The following is a 21,477-nucleotide window of genomic DNA, read 5'->3' as shown; positions in this document are numbered from 1 at the left end:
TTACTCAAACTAAAAATTCTTGCTGTGTTGCTCCATTGTGTGTATTTCTAGTTTAAGCCAACAGAGTACACAGTTTGATTGAGTAAGTCCCAAATAAGAAGCCCATCCTCATTTGCTCAGTACCCAGTGGATATCCTAACAGGATGCACCACATGAAGGCGAGGACTGGACACTAGTTCAGAAGCCCAGTTAGTTCTCTGCATTACTTAAAGGTGATGTGGAGCTCCTCCCAGTTATTTGGCTTTGACTCTTAATTGACCCCCAAAACCTTGGAGTTTTAGTGACAGACTCTGGAGAAACATTGATTAATTCAACTATGGAGGCATATAAGGAAGTCATCTGCAATGATAGAAAAATAAGATCACTATGGTTGACACAAGTTAAAGAAGCAGTCCTGGAAAAGAAGGAAGCATACCAAAAGTTTTTAGCAAACAAGTTGACAGATTCCTTAAAAGAATACAGAGAAAAATGTAAAAAAAACTAAATAATGTGTGAAAACAAGTCATGGGAAGATTTCAGTAAAAATATAGAAGATAAATATGAGGTAGGTGGCAAAATGTTCTGGAAGCTATTGAAAAAGCTTAGAATTGAAGGAAAGAATAATGTAAAAGGAATGTGATGATAAAGGTGGCATTAAAACGAAAGGTAAGAATATTCTAGCTATCTGGAGTAATTACTTTGAAAGATTGATAAAAAATGAGTGGAAAATTTCCAAGAGGAATGCAAACAGGAATACATATCAATACTTGAGGTTGAAAAAGTCATCAAAACTTGAAAAGTGGAAAGGCAGCTGGAAGAGATGATCTCTCTCTCTCTCTCGGATTTCCTCATGTCTGAGGACTCGTGACCTTTCCGATGATGCTTCACCATTTTTTTCTCTCCTATGCTTCTCTTATTGCTTGTTCTAGTTTAAGTCCAGTGATTCTTGATATTTGGTCAGTCCACCTGGAGGGTGGGGGGTTTCCTCTTTTTCTTTTCGCACATGGTTTATCCTGGATGATTATATTTTCCAGGCAGTTGCCTTCCCTTCTACATGTGGCCAAAATATTGCACTGTTCTCTTGTCAATTATGTTTATCAGTCTTGTGTGTATATTCAGTTCTTTTAGGATACTTTTGTTTGTTAATTTTTCTGTCCAAGACACTTAACAATCTTCTCCAGCACCAGAGCTCAAACACCTCAATTCTTCTTCTCTCATCTTTTTTCATTGTCCAAGACTCAGAAGCATAGAGAAAAATTGAAAAAACTAAGGTTTCTACAAGCTTAATTTTGGTCTTTTTGGAGATGTGCCTGTCTTTCCAGATCTTAGTTAATTCAGTCATTGCTTTCTTAGCTAGTACTATTCTTCTTCTTATCTCTTTTTTAAATCCATCTTTTTTTTGTTATTATCACTCCAAGGTAACTGAAGTTGTCGACAATTTCATTTCCTTCTATATCTATCTCTTCTGCATTGTTTAAAACCATTATTTTGGTTTTGTCTTGATTTATTCATAAACCATGGCTTAAGCTTTCCCATTCTAATTGATTTAGGATGGATTTTAATTCCTGTTCCATTTGTTACTACTATCATTGTGTCATCTGCGTATTGTAGGTTAGTGATTGTTCAGCCACTTAATTTAATGCCTCCATTCCATTTTTCTAGAGATCTTTTCATTATAGTTTCGCTGTAAAGATTGAATAGTAATGGCAACAGTATGCATCCTTGTCTTGATCCTTTTTTCAGTTTGGAATGCATGGGACACTGAGTTTTCAATTCTTACTGTTGCTTGATTTTGTTGATATAAGTTCTTTATGAGGGTTACTTGATGTTTTGGTATTCCTGATTCTTGCATGATATCCCATAAAATATCCCACCTCATACAGTCAAAGGCCTTAGAGTAATCTATAAAGCATAGATAAAGGCTTAAGTTGAATTCCCTTGTTATTTTGATTGTCTGATGTTAGATATATGAATATCTAATTTTCAATAATAAATTTAGTTTAATCCTTTATCCAAGTGTGAGCAAACAAAGTTTGTGCCTGAAAGTATCTTCAGGACTGGGGTAAGGTAGTACAACACTGGGCAACTCGTTGCAAAGGTGGATCACTCCTATCTCAGTATCTCCCATAATGCAAAACACATATCTCCTTGCAGATATGTATAATGTTATGCATTAAGGGAAGGGCCACTACCCAGACTAGTATCGACCTTTATTGAGGTCTCTTCAGTGGGAGCCAGGCCCAGACGTGGGGATACCAAGCAGAAGCAATAACGAGGTCATCTTTACCTATAGGAGTTGCCAAAATGTGTGCCACCTTTTTATTAAATTACTCTGGATTTAGAGAAAGATGTTGAAAGTTTATTTTTCACTTGGTTAGACTATAATAAATTTAGTTTAATCCTTTATCCAAGTGTGAGCAAACAAAGTTTTTTCTGGAAAGTATCTTCAGGACTGGGGTAAGGTGGTACAACACTGGGCGACTCGTTGCAAAGGTGGACCAAGCTAACATCACTCCTTTCAGGCGCATACTTTGTTTGCTCACACTTGGATAAAGGATTAAAATTTATCCAAGTTTAATCCTTTATCCAAGTTTCATCGAACCTGATAATAGAATCAGAGATATCAAACATAGTTTTGCTTTAGACATATGATGTTATACTCATAAACACATCCAGTGCAAGTCTCCAAGATTCTCTAAATACATTGAATAACAGCTGTAACAAATTTGGCATGAAAATCAGCAATTGAAAAGACTAAAACTATGAAAAAAGTAAGAATAGAAACCCTTAGCTGTATTCTGAATGAAGGACTATAGAACAAGTAAAATATTTCAGCTATTTAGGCACAGTTTTTAGTGAAGATGGCAAGTTAAATCTAGTATTTTTGGGAGTCAGTTGAATAAATTTATATGAAATAAGAAAGAAATTAGCCAGTACACTAAACTAGCAGTATACGACAATTCAAACCAGTTTTAAGTTGAGGATTGGAGAGTAGGGTTAGAAATGAAGCACTTGAGACCATAGATATGAGAGTTTTGAGAAAAATTAGGTGTCTCAACAGATGCCAACAATGGCAGAATCAAAAATGAAGTTTCAAAAAAGGAAGATATTAGGAAAGAACTTGATGTTGTGTGCATTCAAGAATGTGTGAGTTTGGCTAATTTTAAATGTGACAGTATTGGAGTGCTGACAAGTAATAGACTAGACTAATTTGGAGGAAAATTATTGATAGGAGATTAATAATAATGAAAACTTAATCATGTAGTGCTGTCATGACAACCTGAACTCCTTTGAGGGGACATATCCAGAAATTGATGATGATAAAAATTGTCACTCATCACAGGTGCATGTTTTAATTTTTAAAAAAAATGACCACGAATTTTTTGGGTCACTTATTTCATTGCTCATTATTTCGAAATTTTACTTCTGTTTTATTTAATTTACACAAGTACAAACAGTTCTTATACACGAATTTTGCTAATTAATTTATTTTCCAGTAAGGGTGTCGATAATAAGTTTTCTTTCACCCCAAATTTTTGTTTATAGTAACTAATTTCTTTGGAACACTGCTTTCTTTACCCTTACCCTTCCCTTTTCTTCTTGCTCCATATAGGTATTTATAAATGAACTCTTTGTTATTTCTCTTTACACTGAAATGAAGTTGAATTTTTTTTATCAACGTCATTTTTACCTTTCACTTGTGTTACTATTTCTCTTTCACATTGACCACATCACTATCACAGGGATCTAATGTCCTACAGCATAATAAGTTGCAAAGAAGGTAGTGTGGATTGCTGTTTTATTCGTGTACTTGCGTGCATGAGCCTGCTTCAGTCTGTGAATATCTAGTAGTGTATGGTGGAAGGGGATCTTACCAGGATGAATCAAAAGATAACACTCAGATTTTAGGCCATTGCTTGTTTCCTCAATTTATTCTAATCAGAAAAACATCTCCCTTCTTCATGCCTTTTAGGCATGAAGAAGGGAGATGTTGGTTATTTTCCCACTGATTAAACACCTGGACTACTCACCTTTTGAGAAACCAGTCAGGTTTGCTGTTTTCAAAATTGTGGCTCCACTAGATGGGCCACAATAAGTCCTTTATCAAACTCTGAAAGATCCTTTGTTTTTCCCATTTGGCAAAACAAAGGATCTTTTGGATATGCCAAACTGACTGTTCATCAAATTGCTGACAGATTGAGTCATTCTAAGTCAACAATCAGCAATACCATACTGAGATGGGAATGCAAGGAGTCAACTGCAAGTGCTACCCCGTAGTGGATGACCCACCACACTCACTGAACATGATTGTAGGGTGCTACAAAAGATAATATGTAAAAACCGCCATTCTTCGGCCAACACAATGAATGTGGGCTCTGAGCATCAACTGCGACACGAATCTGCACAGAAACATTTAGAACTGAGGCTCACAGCATGGGTTTCCATGGTAGGACCATAATATGGATGCTCCACATTATCCACCATGCAGCATTGTCTTCAAGGGTGCAAAGAGCGTGTACAGTGGGATATGTAAGCTTGGAAATCTGTGTTATGAAGCAATAAATCATGCTACACCCTCTACTGCACAGATGGATGGGCATGACAGATACCTAGTAAAGGTCTCTTACCAGAGTGTGTAACCTAACCCCAACTATGAAATTCAAAGTTGGCAGAATGATGGTTCTGTTTTTGCTGGTATGCCTTGGTCCTCTACTCTATGGTGCCGCGAACATTGAACTTCGAGAGGTATCTGTACATTCTGGACAATGCATTGCTTCCTATTTTGTGGCATTTCTATGGAACTGACTATTGTCTTTTTCAGCAAGACATGCACCATGTCATAAGGCTGCTGCTGTAACTACATGGTCTGATGGACATAAACATCCCCATCAGGACTCTGTGGAGGCCAGTAGCATGTAGCCTCCACAGAGTCCTGAACTTAACTATATCCAAAATTCCTATTGATTGCTATTGTACACTTGTGGAAAGTATGCCTCAGGATTGCTACAGTCATCACAGCAAAAGGTTCTACATCTTATTAAGGTGAGTGCCATGGTTATTTTTTTCTCCCTCTATAGTGTCCATTGACTTTTCTATGCAGTGTATACTCTTCAGGCTAAGTTGCCAGCTGTAATCAGCCCAAACCCTATAATACCAGTACTGTTTTAAAGAAAATTCACTCTAGTAGACCATCAGTTATATATTTAAAAACAATTTTTTTGTTATATTAAAAGATAACTTACTGTAAACTGTTAGTTTTTGTATTAATATTTTCTCCTCTACTCCACAGAAACTTCAGGCATCCTTGCAAGCAGAAAATGGACTAAAGGCCCATCTTTTAGCAGGTATTGGCAGTTATCACCATTTACTGTTACGTTTACAAACAGAATTTCATCTTGATCTTCAAGGAAAAGTAGAAACACCATTCATATGGCAACAAAGAGGAGTGAAGAAAGGTAAACAAAGAAGGGACTTTTTTAATTGCTTTCCTTAAACATTAAGTTTTTTTTGCTGACTCAGATAGTAAATTATACTTGATACTTGTTTTTATTTTTTACCATAGCTTGAGTAAATAAAAGCTTGCACAGGAAGTATCATAGTGACTAAGCTATTTCTATATAGAGGCAATTGCCCTCATATCAAATGTCCACTGGGAGTTATAGCTGCTGAATAACTCAGAGCTAAATCAATGACAGGAGTCATGTTTCCATGTACAAGTATCAAAATGGTTTATCACCATATTACAATACCCTAGATAAGAGGTAGTAGCAGGTTTAATGGATCTGAAAGTAAATTATAAGTGACCAGAAATTATATTCTTGTTTTTGTCCTTTACTTGATCATGGACAAACAAACTTTTGTTTTTATATTGATCATATAGTTGAGAAGAAGAAAGAAGAACCTATAGTGCCTCATTGCCACTTGTAAGGTACAACAGGTGAGGATTGGGGAAGAAGAGGTTTGTTTGATGTATTTCTTGCAGAGTTGGAAATTATAGTTGTTTGAGAACACTTCATAAGGAGGGCTGTTTTGGAGGACAAAGTTAGAGAGAATAAAAAAGAAATAGGAGAAGCAGGTTCAATTTGTTTGCATTTGTACTGAAAAAGTATCTTGGAGCAATTGCTGCTCATGTTTTAACTGGTCTAAGATACAATGGAGAAATTATGGTTGTCATTCATTGGAACAGTGCCCATGGAAGTACCTATAGAAAAGACAGAGTTGAAGCAGGACATCTGTGAGTTATAGGTTGAAGTGAGAGTGTGAGGGAGGTGCAGATCATCTATGGGCTGAATTGTTTTCTTGAACAGCATCAAGAACTTTTAGGGGGTATTAGGTGCATCACTCCAAATGTGAACAGTATTCTAAGGATGAGCAGATTTAGGATTATATGCAGTTAGCTGGATTTTTCTGTCAGTGGATGGAAACAGGCTAAAGAAACTGGATGGGTGGGTAAAAAATAGCATCTTAAGTAGAAAAGAATGCCCAGCTTTGTTTACATGCTGAGGAAGCTATTGAGGTAAGATGCTTATGCCAGGAGAGGCCATGGAGGTAATTGTCAGTCCTAGAAGCAAGAGGGTTATCTGTTCCCTTACCATCAGTAATACACTGATGTCAGATAGGAGCTGAAATTCATTTTGTAAGCAAAAAAGCAAAACTAAAGTCAACCAGGTTATCCTTGCCCTAGCAAAAAATGGTATGCAGATCAGTGTTTTAAGTTGCCTGGTTGTAGATGATTTTAAGCTTGGGATGTCTGAATACTGTTTGGTTGTTGGATTAGTAGGATAAATGCAGTGTACTATCATCAGCAAAACTGTGGATAGTATTAGTGGTGATTGAGAGTAGGTTGTTTATGTAAAGGAGAAGGAGGGGGGGGGGGTGATAGAACAGATCCTTAATGTACTCTTGCATTTGTTGGCAAAGCTTGAAGAGAGGTAGCTGTCAACCATGATATGCAGTCAGTGATCAGAAAGAAAGTTGGCTACCTTACAGGGGATGGCAATTTGCTTAAGAAGCCTTGATATCAGACATGAATAAAAGTCCTGGAAATTTTAAGAATGACATCACATATTTCTCTGAATCCTTCCATTATGTGTATCCAGTGGTCAGTGAATTAGGCTAGGAGGTTAATCATGGATCTAGGTTGACTGACTTCATACTGGTTGTATGGATTCCACCACACATCTTCAGTATACGAGGGTGGTCTGAAAAGTTCTCAGACTAACAATGAAAAAATGAATTTATAGTTTCAAAATAATTTTTATTTTTCAACATAATCTCCCTTAAGACTAATATATTTATTCCTGCATTACTCCAGCATCATTATCCCATCCCTGTAGTGGTTCTCAGTAAGATCTGCAAAATATCCCTCTATAGCTGCAATCACCTCTAGATTCGAAGAAAAATGCTGACCAGTGAGGAAGAGTTTTAGTTTTGGGAAGAGATAGAAGTCAGAGGGAACTAAATCTGGGGAATAGGGTGGATGTTCCAACAATTCATAGTGCAGATCTCTTAATTTTCCAATTGCCAAAACACCTTTGTGGGCAGGTGCATTGTCCTGATGAAAGATGATTTTTTCCTTCTGCAAACAGGGTCATTTCTCTCTAATTTTTTCGTCTAAGTCTGATTAAAAGATTGGAATAAAATATTCCCTGGTTATTGTTTTACCCTTTTCAAGATAATTAATAAACAAAATGCCTTTAGCATCTCAAAACACCAATGCCATGATCTTTCCTGTTGATGGAAGCGACTTTCTGTCCACTATTTTGACTGCTGTTTGGATTCTGGTGTGTAATGGTGAATCCAAGTCTCATCCATAGTAATAAATCGACGCACAAAATCAGTTTTATTCTTGTTAAAACGCTCCAAGCACTTCGGTGATTTTCATTCGAGTGTGTTTTTGATCTACTGTGAGCAAGCGCGGCACCCATCTTGCGGAAAACTTTTTCATTTGCAATTCTTCATGCAAAATATATCCTACACGTTCTTTTGACATGTCTATTGTCTCAGCAATTTCATGCACTTTTAACTGCTGGTCATCAATACCATATCGTGCACTTGATCAATTATTTCTGGTGTTGTTTACACTTTTTGGACGTCCTTCACGTGGATCATCTTCAAGGCTGGTATACGGCCACGTTTAAACTTGGGAGCCCATTTCTTAATTGTCGAAAATGAAGGAGAAGAGTGCCCATAAACTTTTATGTACTTCGAATGAATTTCTTTTGGCGTTAAACCCTCTTTTACAAAGAATTTTGTAACCATGTGCTACTCAATTTTATCCATTTCAAGGGATATGGGCAACACTTTTGCTGTATAAAACAAACTACTTGATAGAATGACTTGCAATTTCACATGGATGCTTATGACAGATGTGCCAACTTAGAAAAAAAAACTTTCCGATAGTGTTGCCATCTATGGTTGAGGCTGAGAACTTTTCAGACCACCCTTGTAGATGTATATGGAATATCTTCATAATGCCACATGTCTGACAGGAAATGTGCTTTGTATTATGAGAGAGAGTTGGATGTATTGAAGTCAAGTGCCTTTATTTAAAAGTAGTCCAGTCACAAAGATGCTTCTGAACAGTTGTTTTTTGGCTCATTTTTGGTAAAGGATAAAAACAAGAATATAATTTCTTATCAAATATAATTTACTTTCTGACCCAGCAAGAAAACTTCCTACAACTCTCTCTCTCATCCAGAAAATTGTAATATGCCGATACTCCCTTCTGCTACTTGTATTTGGAAATATGACTTCTGCTGTTGATAAATTTACCTCTCAGTATCTCCTTGGATCTTGTTTCCAATGATAAGACTTAAATAAAACTTGGAACCAATCTGGAAGTGACTTCCAACAATTCATCTCACTATACATGTACAGAAGAAGGCCTTCTGTACATTGTAAGATACTCTGGTATTTTGATGTAAGTTATTTATTTCGTATGGGGTTGGATTCATCTGCCTCTACTACAAATAGTCTGGTTGTGAAGATGCTTCACATTCAAACTTGTTTGCTGATATTTTGGTAAAGGATAAACAGGAGAATGATTTCTTATTACAAGTGTTTACTTTAAATATTTATGCAAAAAAAAAAAAAAAAAAGTCTTTTAGCCTTTGATTGGTAGTTTTGGTTTTGCATTATTCAGGAAAAGATTTGAGATTAAAAGCATACAATGAAAATGTTTCTAAATCTTTTAATGTTTCAAGAATTTATTTAATGAGAAATGAGATTTGTGATGAAAATTAATGTTTACAGAGACCTATTTTTAGAAATTAGAATTTGATTTATTTGAGATGTTTGTAGTGTTTTATTTTGAATGCTCTTTAATAGAAATAAAATTAACAATTTAAATGAAGTCATAAAATATTTGAATTTTTTTTTTTTTTTTTTTCTTTAACATTTAGAACGTTGGAAAAAATATCAACGATCTTTAGATGTTGAAAGTAACGCCTGCTCTTGGGCTCATCAAGCTTGTCATCGTATTTTAGTGTATCTTGGTGACTTGGGTAAGCATCAGACTGTGTTAACTTCTTAGTTTTAAAAAAGTAAAAGTTTATTAAGCTTAAAAAAAAAATAAGAAAAAAGTCCAGTTTCCTTCTGGTTATATCAGTTACATCCACACATATTAGGAAATTTTCCGCCCCCTCCATTTTAGAATTAAATGTAATCATATGTATATCCTTCTTGTCATCACATTCGACCTTAGTCAACAATACTACATCTTTATACTGTATTTGGCACTTGCAGAATTTGAACATGGTATTTTCATAGGGTGTCTTATTGGTGAACAGACCAACATCTTTTGTGCATTGGTACAAACTGCATTGCCCAAAATCAAGGCAGCATTATCAGCTGATGGATATGTGAAGGTAACGTCATCCAAGAAATGCACAGGAAGAACCAAGAAACACACCATGGGACCAAATATAAAGAATGGTATGGAAAATCTTAACAATCTGATGTTTGAACAGTCATACATGACACTGATGTGCTTAGGTTTTTCTCTCTCTCTCATGCAGGACTGATACATAAATAGACAGGAGTTCAAGAAGTCCACAGGCATTCAGGTTAATAATAGGATGCTACCACTAACTAGAACTCATATATAAATAGCTTCAGAGTCTCAATTTCTGTGGAAGGCTAACTGTAACATCAACTGTAAAATGCAGATTGCACTTGTATAATAAACATTGTGACTGGTCCTTAAAGCACTGAATGTATGATATAGAATAGTGAATTGTACAACATCCTTTTCTGATAGGTAAATGGGGATGTTATGACTGCCTGGAGGGGGAACTATTATACCTAGCTTCTCATTTTAACTACGGAGTTTGATATATGGTCTAGAACTATTTCTCCTGTTTAAATATACAGCTGCTGGAGTGGTTTAGCTAATCTAATTCCATATAAATTTATTAAACTCTCCACATCCCAGCTTTGTTTATTCTGTTGCACGTTTCTATCTTTAATTGCCATCTTCACTAAAAATTGTGCTTAATTAGTTGTAGTGCTTAACTGATAAAATATTTTTTGTTCTGTAGGTTCTCCATTCAGGATCTTTATCTTCAGTTTTTATATAGCTCTTATTATCTCTGATTCCTTTAAAGTACTCCTTCCTTCATTTCTAAGCTTTCTTAATAGACTTTAGACCATTTTGCCATCTTCACGATATTTATCTTCTGTATTCTTACCAGTCTTCCCATGTTGTTTAGCTACTTTTATGCATTGCTTTTACATTTTTCTTTGTATTCTCTCTGCAACAACGACTTGCTAGGAGCTTTCAACAGGCTCTCTTCTTTTCGACTGTTTCTAACTTCTTGAATCCACCCTGGAACTCTGTTTTTTTATCCTTATAAACAACACCACATGCCTCCTTGACTGAATTAATCACTGAATGTTTTTTTTTCAGTCTGTCAGTGAGTCTCTAAGGTTTTGTTCTTGTTTTGAAACTTGTCTTCAAAACAAGATAATACAAGGAAAACAAGCAGCTTTTTATGTTTCTAAATAAGACTTTAATTCTTTTTAAAAAAGATTTAAAAATTTTCTTTTCTTTTATGTCAGCTGCATTCTCTTATGACTTGAAAATTCCTGCACTTCTTTCTTAGTAGAGCATTTTCTGAAACCAAAGGCACGTGTTCTGATTATCTGCATATAGCATTGTATTAACAACTGGTTTTCCATATCTTTATAATTTGATCAAAAAAAATAAATAAAATAAAATAAAAAAATATATATATATATATATTTTTTAATAGATTTGGTGACAGACTACATCCTTGTCGTGCTTCGTAATGTTGTTTTTTATTCAAACATGTCTCAGCTTGTCTAAACATGAATTTTTAAAGCTTTATAAATACCACTAACCTGAGATGGCCTCATTTTAAGGAATTCCACCTTGCAAGGACACCATACTTATTTATTGTTTGAATAACCCTTTATTACTATGAAGGTGTCCATGCGTTTAGCCTAGTGGCTATGTGCTTCGCAACCATATACCTGGGGAAGGAGTGTCCTAGGCTCGATTCCCGTCGAAGATGTGAGGAGCTTAAGACGTCTTCAGCATAGCCAAGTCAGTCTTGGGTGTGGACAGCAGGGTTTTTCCTCCAGTTTATCTGGGGTTTTTCATCCCGCAAGCTGGCAAACTACCCCAGTGAACACACATGGATACAGTCAGGAATACTTAAGACAATCCCTCCAGCCATAGGTCTGAATTGTCAGCTATGCCAGTCCCGAGTCTGGATAAAAATAGGGGGGAATTGAGATGGTGCCATACTGTTGAGTCTGAATGAAACTTGATTAAAGTAATTTACGTTTCATACAGACTTAACATGGGCCTTACACTTAGGAAATAAATATTGATATATCAGACTTACTGTGCACTTGTGAATTAACCAAATGTTACTAAAATGTTAATAAATCCTTCAGTTTTAAATGTTGTCTTATATTGTAAAGTTTATGAATTATTGAGTTGCATAAACCTTACTGTTTTGTAAGTACTTAACAATTGCTGGAAAAGAGAGATAATCCTATTATGCGAAAATATGGCCGAAGTCTATAACACGTGCAACGGAGTACAGGTATATCTTTTGTAAGCACGCTGCCTTTCCCCTCCCCTTCTCCAACACTCTGTAGATTGCGAATGGATTCCGTGTGGGGTGCTGAGTACTTGGTGACGTGGGATGATATTGGAAGGGGAAATTGATGACGTAGTATGAACAGTTGGCGCAGAGTTTAAAAGGGCATGCAGCACCAAAAATTGGGCCTTGCTCCTGTTCTCTGGTTCCCGTGCTCTCAGATGGTCTCGTAGGTTCTGGATCTCGTGCGTCTTGCGGTCGTGCTGATGTATGTGGAGCCTCCATGTGGTATCCCCTTCGTTCGACGAGGTTTCGAGACAATAACTCAAAAGTCTGCCATTCAGCATTCAGCCCAGCAGACAAAAAGCATAGATGCTTGCAGAGATATCCTGATGTAAAATGCAGAGAGAATCCGTGAAGAATACCTTAGAATATGCACAGCGAACTTGAAATCAAAGGTGAATATGCACAGCGAACTTGAAATCAAAGGTGAATATCCAGACGAAATTAGTGATGAGGCCAAGTAGCAACCACCCAGCAATCGGTAATGTACAGTTTATGCTCTCCTACAAGTGAAATTGTTTAAGAAGAATGTTTGTGAATACTAGGATAGACTCTAGTAATTGTTTCATTATTTTATTGAGTAAAATTGAGAATTCTGTATAGGATATAGTGAAACAGCCCGTGGTGTCTATAACGTATTTCCTAAAGGATAGAGATATAATGTGTGTTTTGTATAAGATAATTTTGTTGAGAGCATGTGGAGAAAGAAATTGAATAGGTCTGTTAAATAATGTACATAGAATTGAAGGTTAAGAGTGATATATCAAGCGAATATTTAGTTATCATGAGTGAGATTCTTTGAATGCAATCCATGAGAGAGAGATTAAGAAATTGTAAACTAAGTGCTCATTCATTGTCTATTTCAGAATGTCTATTCAGTTTAGTACTATAAAGTGTATGATATGTCTTTTGAATTAAATGTTTTGTTTTGAGTTTAACTGCCTTGCCTAAATTTTGTTCTATTGCACTTGCTCATAAAATTTACGAACCATAGCGGGAGGTTGGATAATAGATAGGCTACGACTGCAGAAAAGGGAATTATAGTTTAATAAGATTGAATGCTAACTGTGTTCTGGTTCCTTGGTCATACAAGCTTTGTTAATCTAAGATTCAGGGTGGCGCAGATAAAAATAAATTTTCCCTGAATTCGAATAAGGAATTAGAACCAGTGCTGAGACAAAGGAATAGGTATCTGCCATTAGTAATTCCTTTGTCCCACAAACTGATATCTTTACTCTTATTAGTAATTCGACCTAGTGATTTCAGTTAAGGAGATAAAGTTTATAATATAGAGAAATATTGTAGAAGAAAGATATTGGAAAGATTTTACAATTTAACAATGACGTGTCAGCCAGGAGTTTGATTTAAGAAGGTTTAAGTACGAAAGAGATAAGGATAAGTATAAGTAAAGTATAAAGGATATTAACCGAGCAAATTGTATTCTTATTGGTTACCCCAAAATAAAAAGTGATGGTACAACATAACAAAATTTCATGCCGTTGGGGCGTCGCCCGGTTAAACAAGGCCCCCATTGTTTTCGCCAGGGAACCAGGGCGAACAGCGAAAAGTCAGCTACTGGAACAAATTTGAAAACAAACCCCAACTCAACATCACCAGAGTTATAGATCGGTACTATCAACGTAAGAAGCCTGAATGGCAAAGAAATGGAGCTAGCTGAGGAATTAGATAATTAGAGTACCAGATCGACATAATAGGGGTGACTGAAACAAAAAAGACAAAAACTGGTAAGACCTTTCTGAGTAATAAATACAAAATGTTATATTCAGGCAATGACAATCAAGGAAAAGAAGGGGTAGCCATAGTATTCAACACAAAATACGAGGCTAATCTTCTTGAATAGCAGTCAGTCTCAAGTAGAGTAATGCGGGCAAATATGAGAATGGGGAACTGGACAATGAGACTTATTTGTGCCTATGGTCCCACAGAAGGTTCTACTAAGGTAGAAGTGTTTTTGTTGAAAGTTTATTTTTCACTTGGTTAGAGTATAAGAAATTTAGTTTAATCCATTATCCAAGTGTGAGCAAACAAAGTTTGCGCCTGAAAGTATCTTCAGGACTGGGTTAAGGTGGTACAACACGACGGCAACTCGTTGCAAAGGTGGAGCAAGACACCAACACTCCTAACTCAGTATCTCCTATAATGCAAAACACATCTCCTTGCGGCTATGTCTAATGTTATGCATTAAGGGAAGGGCCACAACCCAGACTAGTTTCGACCTTTATTGAGGTCTCTTCAGTGGGAGCCAGGCCCAAGTGGAGATATCAGGCAGAAGCATTAGCAGGTCATCTCTACCTAAAATGCTCCACCTTTACAACGAGTTGCCCTGGTGTTGTACCACCTTAACTCAGTCTGAAGATACTTTCAGGCGCAAACTTTGTTTGCTCACACTTGGATAAAGGATTAAACTAAATTTATTATAAGGTAGAAGTGGAGGAACTTTTTGAGGCTTTAGAAAAAGCAACTGACACAATGAAAAATGAAAAGTTGGTCCTTGTTGGGGATCTAAATAGCAGAGTAGGAAATGATGGTCAGACATACAATAATATTTTGGGAAAATTTGGAGAAAAGAGCAAACCTAATAATAATGGCAAATATCTGTTGGATTTCTGCTCAGGACATGGAGTGGTTATCGCTAACACCATGTTCCAACATAAAAATGTGCACAAATTCACACGGAGAGAAGAGGCATAAGAAATAAGAAATGAGATAACTTTTCATGGAATAAGAAAAGTCTCATTGACTATGTTATTGTTGATAGTGATGTTTTTTCCCTGGTGCAGGACACCAGAGTGTACAGAGGATTTGAAATTGGAAAAAATCACTATTTAGTCTTGAGCAAGATAAAATTGAATTTCATATAGAAAAGAAAAACATGTAAGAAAGTTTTAAAGCGAATAAAAGTTGAGCAGCTCTCAGATGTGAACTGTAGACTAAAATACACAAAGATTATTGAAGAAAAAATGAAAGAGATTGAGAACAGGAATCAAGCCTTGGAGATTCAGTTGCAAACTCTGAAGAAAACATTGATTGATTCTGCCAGAGAGGCATGTGGTGAGGTTGTCTGTAAGGATAAAAAAATCAGAACTCCTTGTTGGACACAGGAAGTTAAAGAGGCAGTGAAGGAAAAGAAGAAAGCATATCAAAAGTTCCTGGCAAATAAGTCAGCTTGTGCTCTTAGAGAATATAGAGACAAATGCAAGAATGCTAAACACTGTGTAAAACTAGCTAAACAAAAGTCATGGGAAGACTTTGGCAAGAATACAGAAAATAAATATCAAAAGGTGGCAAAATATTCTTGAGGTTGTTGAAGAAGCTTAGAAATGGAGGAAAGAGTGCTGTAAAAGGAGATAGAGATGATAAAGGTGACATGAAAACGGGAGAAAAAGATATCCTTGAAGTATGGATTAATTAATTTGAAAAACTGCTAAATGAAATAAGCAGTGATGACAGCACAGTGGTAAAAAACACTGTCTAGGCATGCAGTCAGGAATACATATCCATATTTGAAGTAGAAAAAGCCATCAAAGGTTTGAAATGTGGAAAGGCAGCAGGAGTAGATGATATTCGACCAGAAATGCTGAAGTATGGTGGTATAAGAGTCTTACAGTGGCTGCACTGCATAGTTCAGAAAGCCTGGACAGAGGGACGAGTTCCCGATGATTGGAGTAGAGCTCTAATAGTACCCATATATAAAAAGGGAAATAGAACTGCATGTGAGAATTACAGAAGTATTTCCCTACTGAGTGTTCCTGGCAAGATCTATGCAAGTATACTTGAGAAACAATTGAGAAGAATTGTGGAAGAAAAGCTTGGTGGAGAACAAGCTGGATTCAGGCCAAATAGAGGCTGTCAGGATCAGATCTTCACTTTACGACAAATAGTCGAGAAAGCCTGGGAATATAACAAAGATCTGTATTTAAGTTTTGTCGATTTGGAAAAGGCATATGACAAGGTTCCAAGAGAGAAGCTATTCAGTACGCTGCAGTTATATGGTGTCAATGGGGCATTATATCAAGCAATACTTAGTCTTTATTTGAGTTGTAAGTCAGCAGTTAGAATTGAAGGAAGTACAGGAAGATGGTTTAATGTTAAATCTGGTGTGAGACAAGGATGTACATTATCCCCTCTGTTATTCATTATCTATATGGATCACATTATGAAGGAAAGTGGTATTAAACACGATATCAAAATTGGAAATGTTAATGTCAGCTCTTTGCTTTATGCAGATGATGTTATACTTCTAAATAAATCCGCTACAAGTCTGCAAGATTCTCTGACTAAATTGAATAGTTGTTGTAATAGATATGGTATAAAGGTCAGCAATAAAAAGACAAAGAAAATGAAAATAGGCAGAATCATTGAAAATGTCAACTGTGTTGTGAATGGAGAACCTGTGGAACAAGTAAAACATTTCAGCTATTTAGGCACTATTTTTACTGAAGATGGTAAATTAAATATAGAAATAGACAACAGAATCAGCAAAGCTGGTATGCTGGGAAGTCAATTGAATAAACTCATATGGAATAAGAGAGAAATTAGTCGGAACACTAAATTAGCTGTATACAAGACAGTGTTCAAACCAGTTTTAACTTATGGATCTGAGAGCTGGGTCAGAAGTAAAACACTTGACCAAAGACTAGAGACCACAGATAAGAGAGTCCTGAGAAAGATGAGGCATGAACAGATGGCATCAATAGCAATATCATATTAAAAGCGAGGATATTAGGAAAGAACTTGACATTGTCGGCATCCAGGAATGCATTAGCAGAGCTAATCTCAGGTGGTATGGTCACGTAAACAGAATGGGTGAGGAAAGATTAGCAAAACAAGTGTTCTCTGCCGGGTTTGCAGGAAAACGAACCAGAGGAAGACCAAGGTATAGGTGGATTGATACGGTACAAAGTGCCTTAGACGATAGAAATATAAGATCTGATAATGTTGGAATCTTGACAAGTAACAGACTGATTTGGAGGAAAATTGTAGATAGGAAATTAATAATGATGTAATTTTTTTCATGTAGTACTATCATATTCTGTACACCCCCTTGAGGGTACATGGTAGGAATTTGATGATGATGATGATAAATGGATATATTTTATACGATATAACAATGGCACAGTCAACAGGATTTGATTTATAGACGTGAGTATATGGAAATTATTAAATCAAAGTGAGCAAGTTATCGGACAAAACAGGCAAGCTTAATTTTAAGAAATTTTGAAGTGTAGAATTGGGAAAGTTTGTAACTGGTAGATCAATATGCACTTTCATCAAGCACTAGTATGGACAATATGGAATTCTTTAGGACGGTGAATCCTCAACAGGTATTCCCGCAATTCTCTGGAGAGGAAACTGATGATGTTTTGGCCTTTTTCTTCTATATCGAGAAACTGAGAGAATTAGCTAATTGATCTGACTTCCAGTTGCTAATCTTACTCAGGAGTAAGTGGGAAAAGCAAAAACCTTCTTATATTCCTCTCTGATTTTAAAGGAAACCTCTCGAATATACTAAGTTTAAGGAAACACTAATCTCACAATTTTCGAAACTAAGGAGCATAGAGCCAAATCTGTGGAAATTGTAAGGAAGCGCTCAAAGGGATAGGGAAAGCGTTACAGACTACTATAATTGTCTGCTGACCCTAGCCAACACTCTCAGCATTTCCAGTGAGGATAAATCTCACCTAGACTGGGCAGTTTTACTTCAGTTTAAGCAAGGACTGAAACCTGAATTACGAGAAACGGCGTACAACAAAAGAATAACAAATCTAGAGGATTGTTACAATGCTGTGAGAGAGAGAAAGAACAGATGCTTGGAGACATTTGTCCTGCATCCAAGTTAAGTCATATTAATATGATTAAGGAGAATAGTATTTCAGAGAATATCAATAAGTCAAAGAAAGAGAATAAGAAAACCTAGGGTTTGATGGAAAGGAGAGTCTTGTAACTGAGAAAAATCAGATTAACAGAGAAGAAGTAAGTTCTATGATTAGGCATGAGGTAGAACTATTACAGAAGCCTGTAATGGATCGACTCGATGCTCTGTTACAACAGCTAGCGACCATCTCAGTCAAATCCTCAGAGTCTCACATCTTGCAAACAGAAAAGATAAATGAAGCAGTAAGACAGGAGGTTGAAAGACACAACCAACCTATGCTAAGTCGAATTGATAACATGATGATCAAGTTAAAGCAAATGGTTGAACAAAATCTCAACATCTGTAAGTCTCAATCACAGGACAGTTATGCACAGTGGGATTATAGGGAACCCCTTAAGTGTTTCAAATGTAATAAGATTGGGCATATTTTCCAGAACTGTCTTTCTAATAGAAAGCCTTCCTGGAATAACAGCAAAGAGGCTAATTTTGGGCAAATGTCCTGTAGTAATATCAGAAGAAATAGAGGCTATACAACTTTAAGAAAATCAAAGATGATAGTTAAGGGTGAGATACAAGGATCGCATTGTAACATGTTGTTAGATACTGGTTCCCAGGCCTCGGTCATTTTGGGAAATTATTTTCAAGAAATAAGATCTCGTATATGGCGTGGAATTCATAATCTCAGGAAACCAATCAGAATATCAGGGATATCGACGTCCAATGTTTATGCGAACAAGAGAGTTAGATTGAAATTATACCTACCTGAGTTTGATGTGTGTGTTTGGCAAGAATTGCTAATCCTCCCTAAGATATCCCGCCCACTGTTTCAAGTAATTTTAGGAACTAATTTCCTAGAGAGATACAACTTTTCATGTAATTTCTCTCAAAATGAAATTTTTCTTATGGGCAGGAAATGGCTTAGTGGGGAAAATAATAAGGTTAAAAGTAGGGTTAGAGGTGGGAACTCTTATGAAGAGGGAGTGCAGGGTAAAGATTTTATCACGCAGACTGATAAAGGTTGTGAGGTGGTTGAAACTACTCAGATTGGATCCCAGAATGTTTCAATCTCAGAGGTAAATTGTCTACCCGAAACATATCAAAATTTGAGTGTTGAAATAGAAGATCAAATTAATTCAGAAGGAAGTTTGAAGGATGATTGTCCAAGGACAGTAGAGATTAATTGTATTAAATTACTTAATGTTGGAACTGAACAAATAAGTAGGAATAAATGGAGGAAACGCTCAAGAGAGCAATTTCAAAACATCACTGCAAATAAGGCACAGAATATAACAACTAAAATTGCAACACTTAAAAGAAGTGAACCCCCCCCCCCCAGAGTTTTACAGTGAAATACCTCCCTGTAAAAGGGGCTCACGGCCATTGAATCACCATTGAAATGAATGAACGAACTATGAAGGTCACCGAAGAGCACATCATGCTTTATGAGTTCAAAAAAAAGGGAATAATACTGCTAACACTGCAAAAAATTTGCAAGAAGTGTATAGTGATAATGTTTTGAATGTGTGAAAGTGCCAGCAATGGTTCCAAAAATTTCGACGAGGGGACTTTAGCTTGAAAGTCTTCCCTTACTCTGGGCGTCCTGTCTCCTCTCTTGATAATGATATCAGGGAAGCTGCTTGCAAGAAATGCCAATTCAGCTGTTAAAGATTTAGCAGATCTTAATTCATTGTCATTGACCATCCATCGCCATTTGCAAGAATTTTGGAATAGTGTCTAAGCTCGGTAGGCGGGTTCCTGACGAACAACAGTCGAAGAGAGTGCGTGAACATCTGCACTGCTCTTCATTCTCGAGAGATTCAGTCTCCGTTTTTGAGTCGTGTAGTTACCGGTTATGAAAAGTGGATACTTTATGAGTGCCGATGGCAGTGAGTTCATTTAGGGGAACAGGCTAAACCTCACCCAAAACAAGACCTACATGCCTCAGAAGGTTTTGTTAAGTATTTGATGGGATATGGCTGGTATTATACACTTTGAGCTCTTGCCACAAAACTAAACAGTCACTGCTGAAGTATACTGTGAACAACTTGATCGGTTGAATGAAAAACTGAAAGAAAATAGGTGTTCTCTGGTCATAGTTTTTCACTATGAAAACGCATGCCCTCACAGTGCAAGAATCACCTATACCAAGATTGAGGAACTTGCCTGGGAAAAGCTTCCACATCCTCTGTATTCTCCTGATCTTGCACTTTCAGATTACCACTTATTTCGAAGTTTGCAACATTTCATTAATGAAAAACAATACGATACATTAGAGGCACTGAAATTGAGCCTACGACTTCTTTGTCTCCAAACCTCCTGCATTCTGTAGAAATGCCATTATGAAACTTTCACAATGTTGGAAGGATGTTATTGATTCAAATGGAGAATATATACTTCATTAAATTAGCAAGTGATTTATCTTTTTATATCCTTTCAAAACTTAATGTTAAAAATGATATTACTTTTGGGATCGCCTGATATTTTCAGTTAGTATTTTTTGCTGAAATCATCAGTTAACCTGTGATATTTATGACTTTCCTTAGATTATAGAGATTTTCTGCAGGAAGTATTTTGTATTCTAAATTATACACAGGCTTATAGATTGAAACTTGTCGATAAGGTTTGCATTCAAATAATCTATAACTAAGTATGCATTGCTGATTTCAATAATGATGATTTTTTTATATATATCATGAGCGTTTTTATTATTTTTTTTGCTACAGAATTATTATAAATAGACAGAAGATGTGTAAATTATTTACACAAGCTTCTGATGATATATTGCATAATGAAAATTAAATAGAAAATAAAGGTATTCAAATAGTGCTCCAACTGCCTACTGGCTGACTGGATTCGCATATCTGTTCTCCCCAGTGAGTGGGTTGTAGGTTTGAATTCCACTTTGGTCATTGTGAATGTCTTTAGGTAAGAGATGAAATTCATTGTCCAATACAAGGCCGCTATCCTCCATATTACAGACTTGAAAAAGTTCCATGCATGGTCTGATTAGGGTTTCCAGATTATCTGACCCTTGTCTCATCCATGGTACTTATACTAATGTTTTATAGGTTTATAACATGTGGATAGGATTCACATTTAAAAAAAACTTCTGGAAGTTTCATACCCATGCCACTTGTTGCTTCTTAAGTATGTCTTTCTATTGAGAACATGCTAGATACCCCATAATACTAAGAATCACTAAAATTATATCTTTAGAAATCTTATTCAAATATATGAGTGTAGTGTTTTATGAAGAATGACAGGGAGAAAAAAAAAAGTTATCTTTGAGCTTGGTATAGGTGAAGCATATCTAGCACAGTAGTTGGCATAGTAGCATCTCCATCAACAAGCTGTGGATTCAAGTACTCCTGTAGACATGGATGTTTGAAACAACTTTAGGTGGTAGATGCATTTCATCATCTAGTGTAGGACCACCATACTGCTTATTCATTGCTTGAAACAGCT

At 36.2% G+C, this 21,477-nt stretch overlaps 1 protein-coding gene across 3 annotated transcripts in view; it reads left to right on the top strand.

Moving 5' to 3' along the window:
- Nucleotides 1-21,477, top strand: part of Smg5 (Smg5 nonsense mediated mRNA decay factor) — a 334,407-nt gene that overhangs the window by 67,373 nt on the left and 245,557 nt on the right. For all 3 annotated transcript variants that reach the window (XM_090391497.1, XM_090391496.1, XM_090391498.1), the window contains 2 exons: nt 5,270-5,435; nt 9,384-9,485. In XM_090391497.1, the coding sequence (XP_090247623.1) occupies nt 5,270-5,435; nt 9,384-9,485 (268 nt within the window). The remainder of the gene's footprint in view (nt 1-5,269; nt 5,436-9,383; nt 9,486-21,477) is intronic.

Source organism: Typopeltis vanoorti, chromosome 4 (genome assembly GCF_054136105.1).
Source record: "Typopeltis vanoorti isolate ZY-2024b chromosome 4, IOZ_Tvanoo_1.0, whole genome shotgun sequence".
Classification (NCBI taxonomy): domain Eukaryota; kingdom Metazoa; phylum Arthropoda; class Arachnida; order Uropygi; family Thelyphonidae; genus Typopeltis; species Typopeltis vanoorti.
This window is presented reverse-complemented; position numbering and strand designations above follow the sequence as displayed.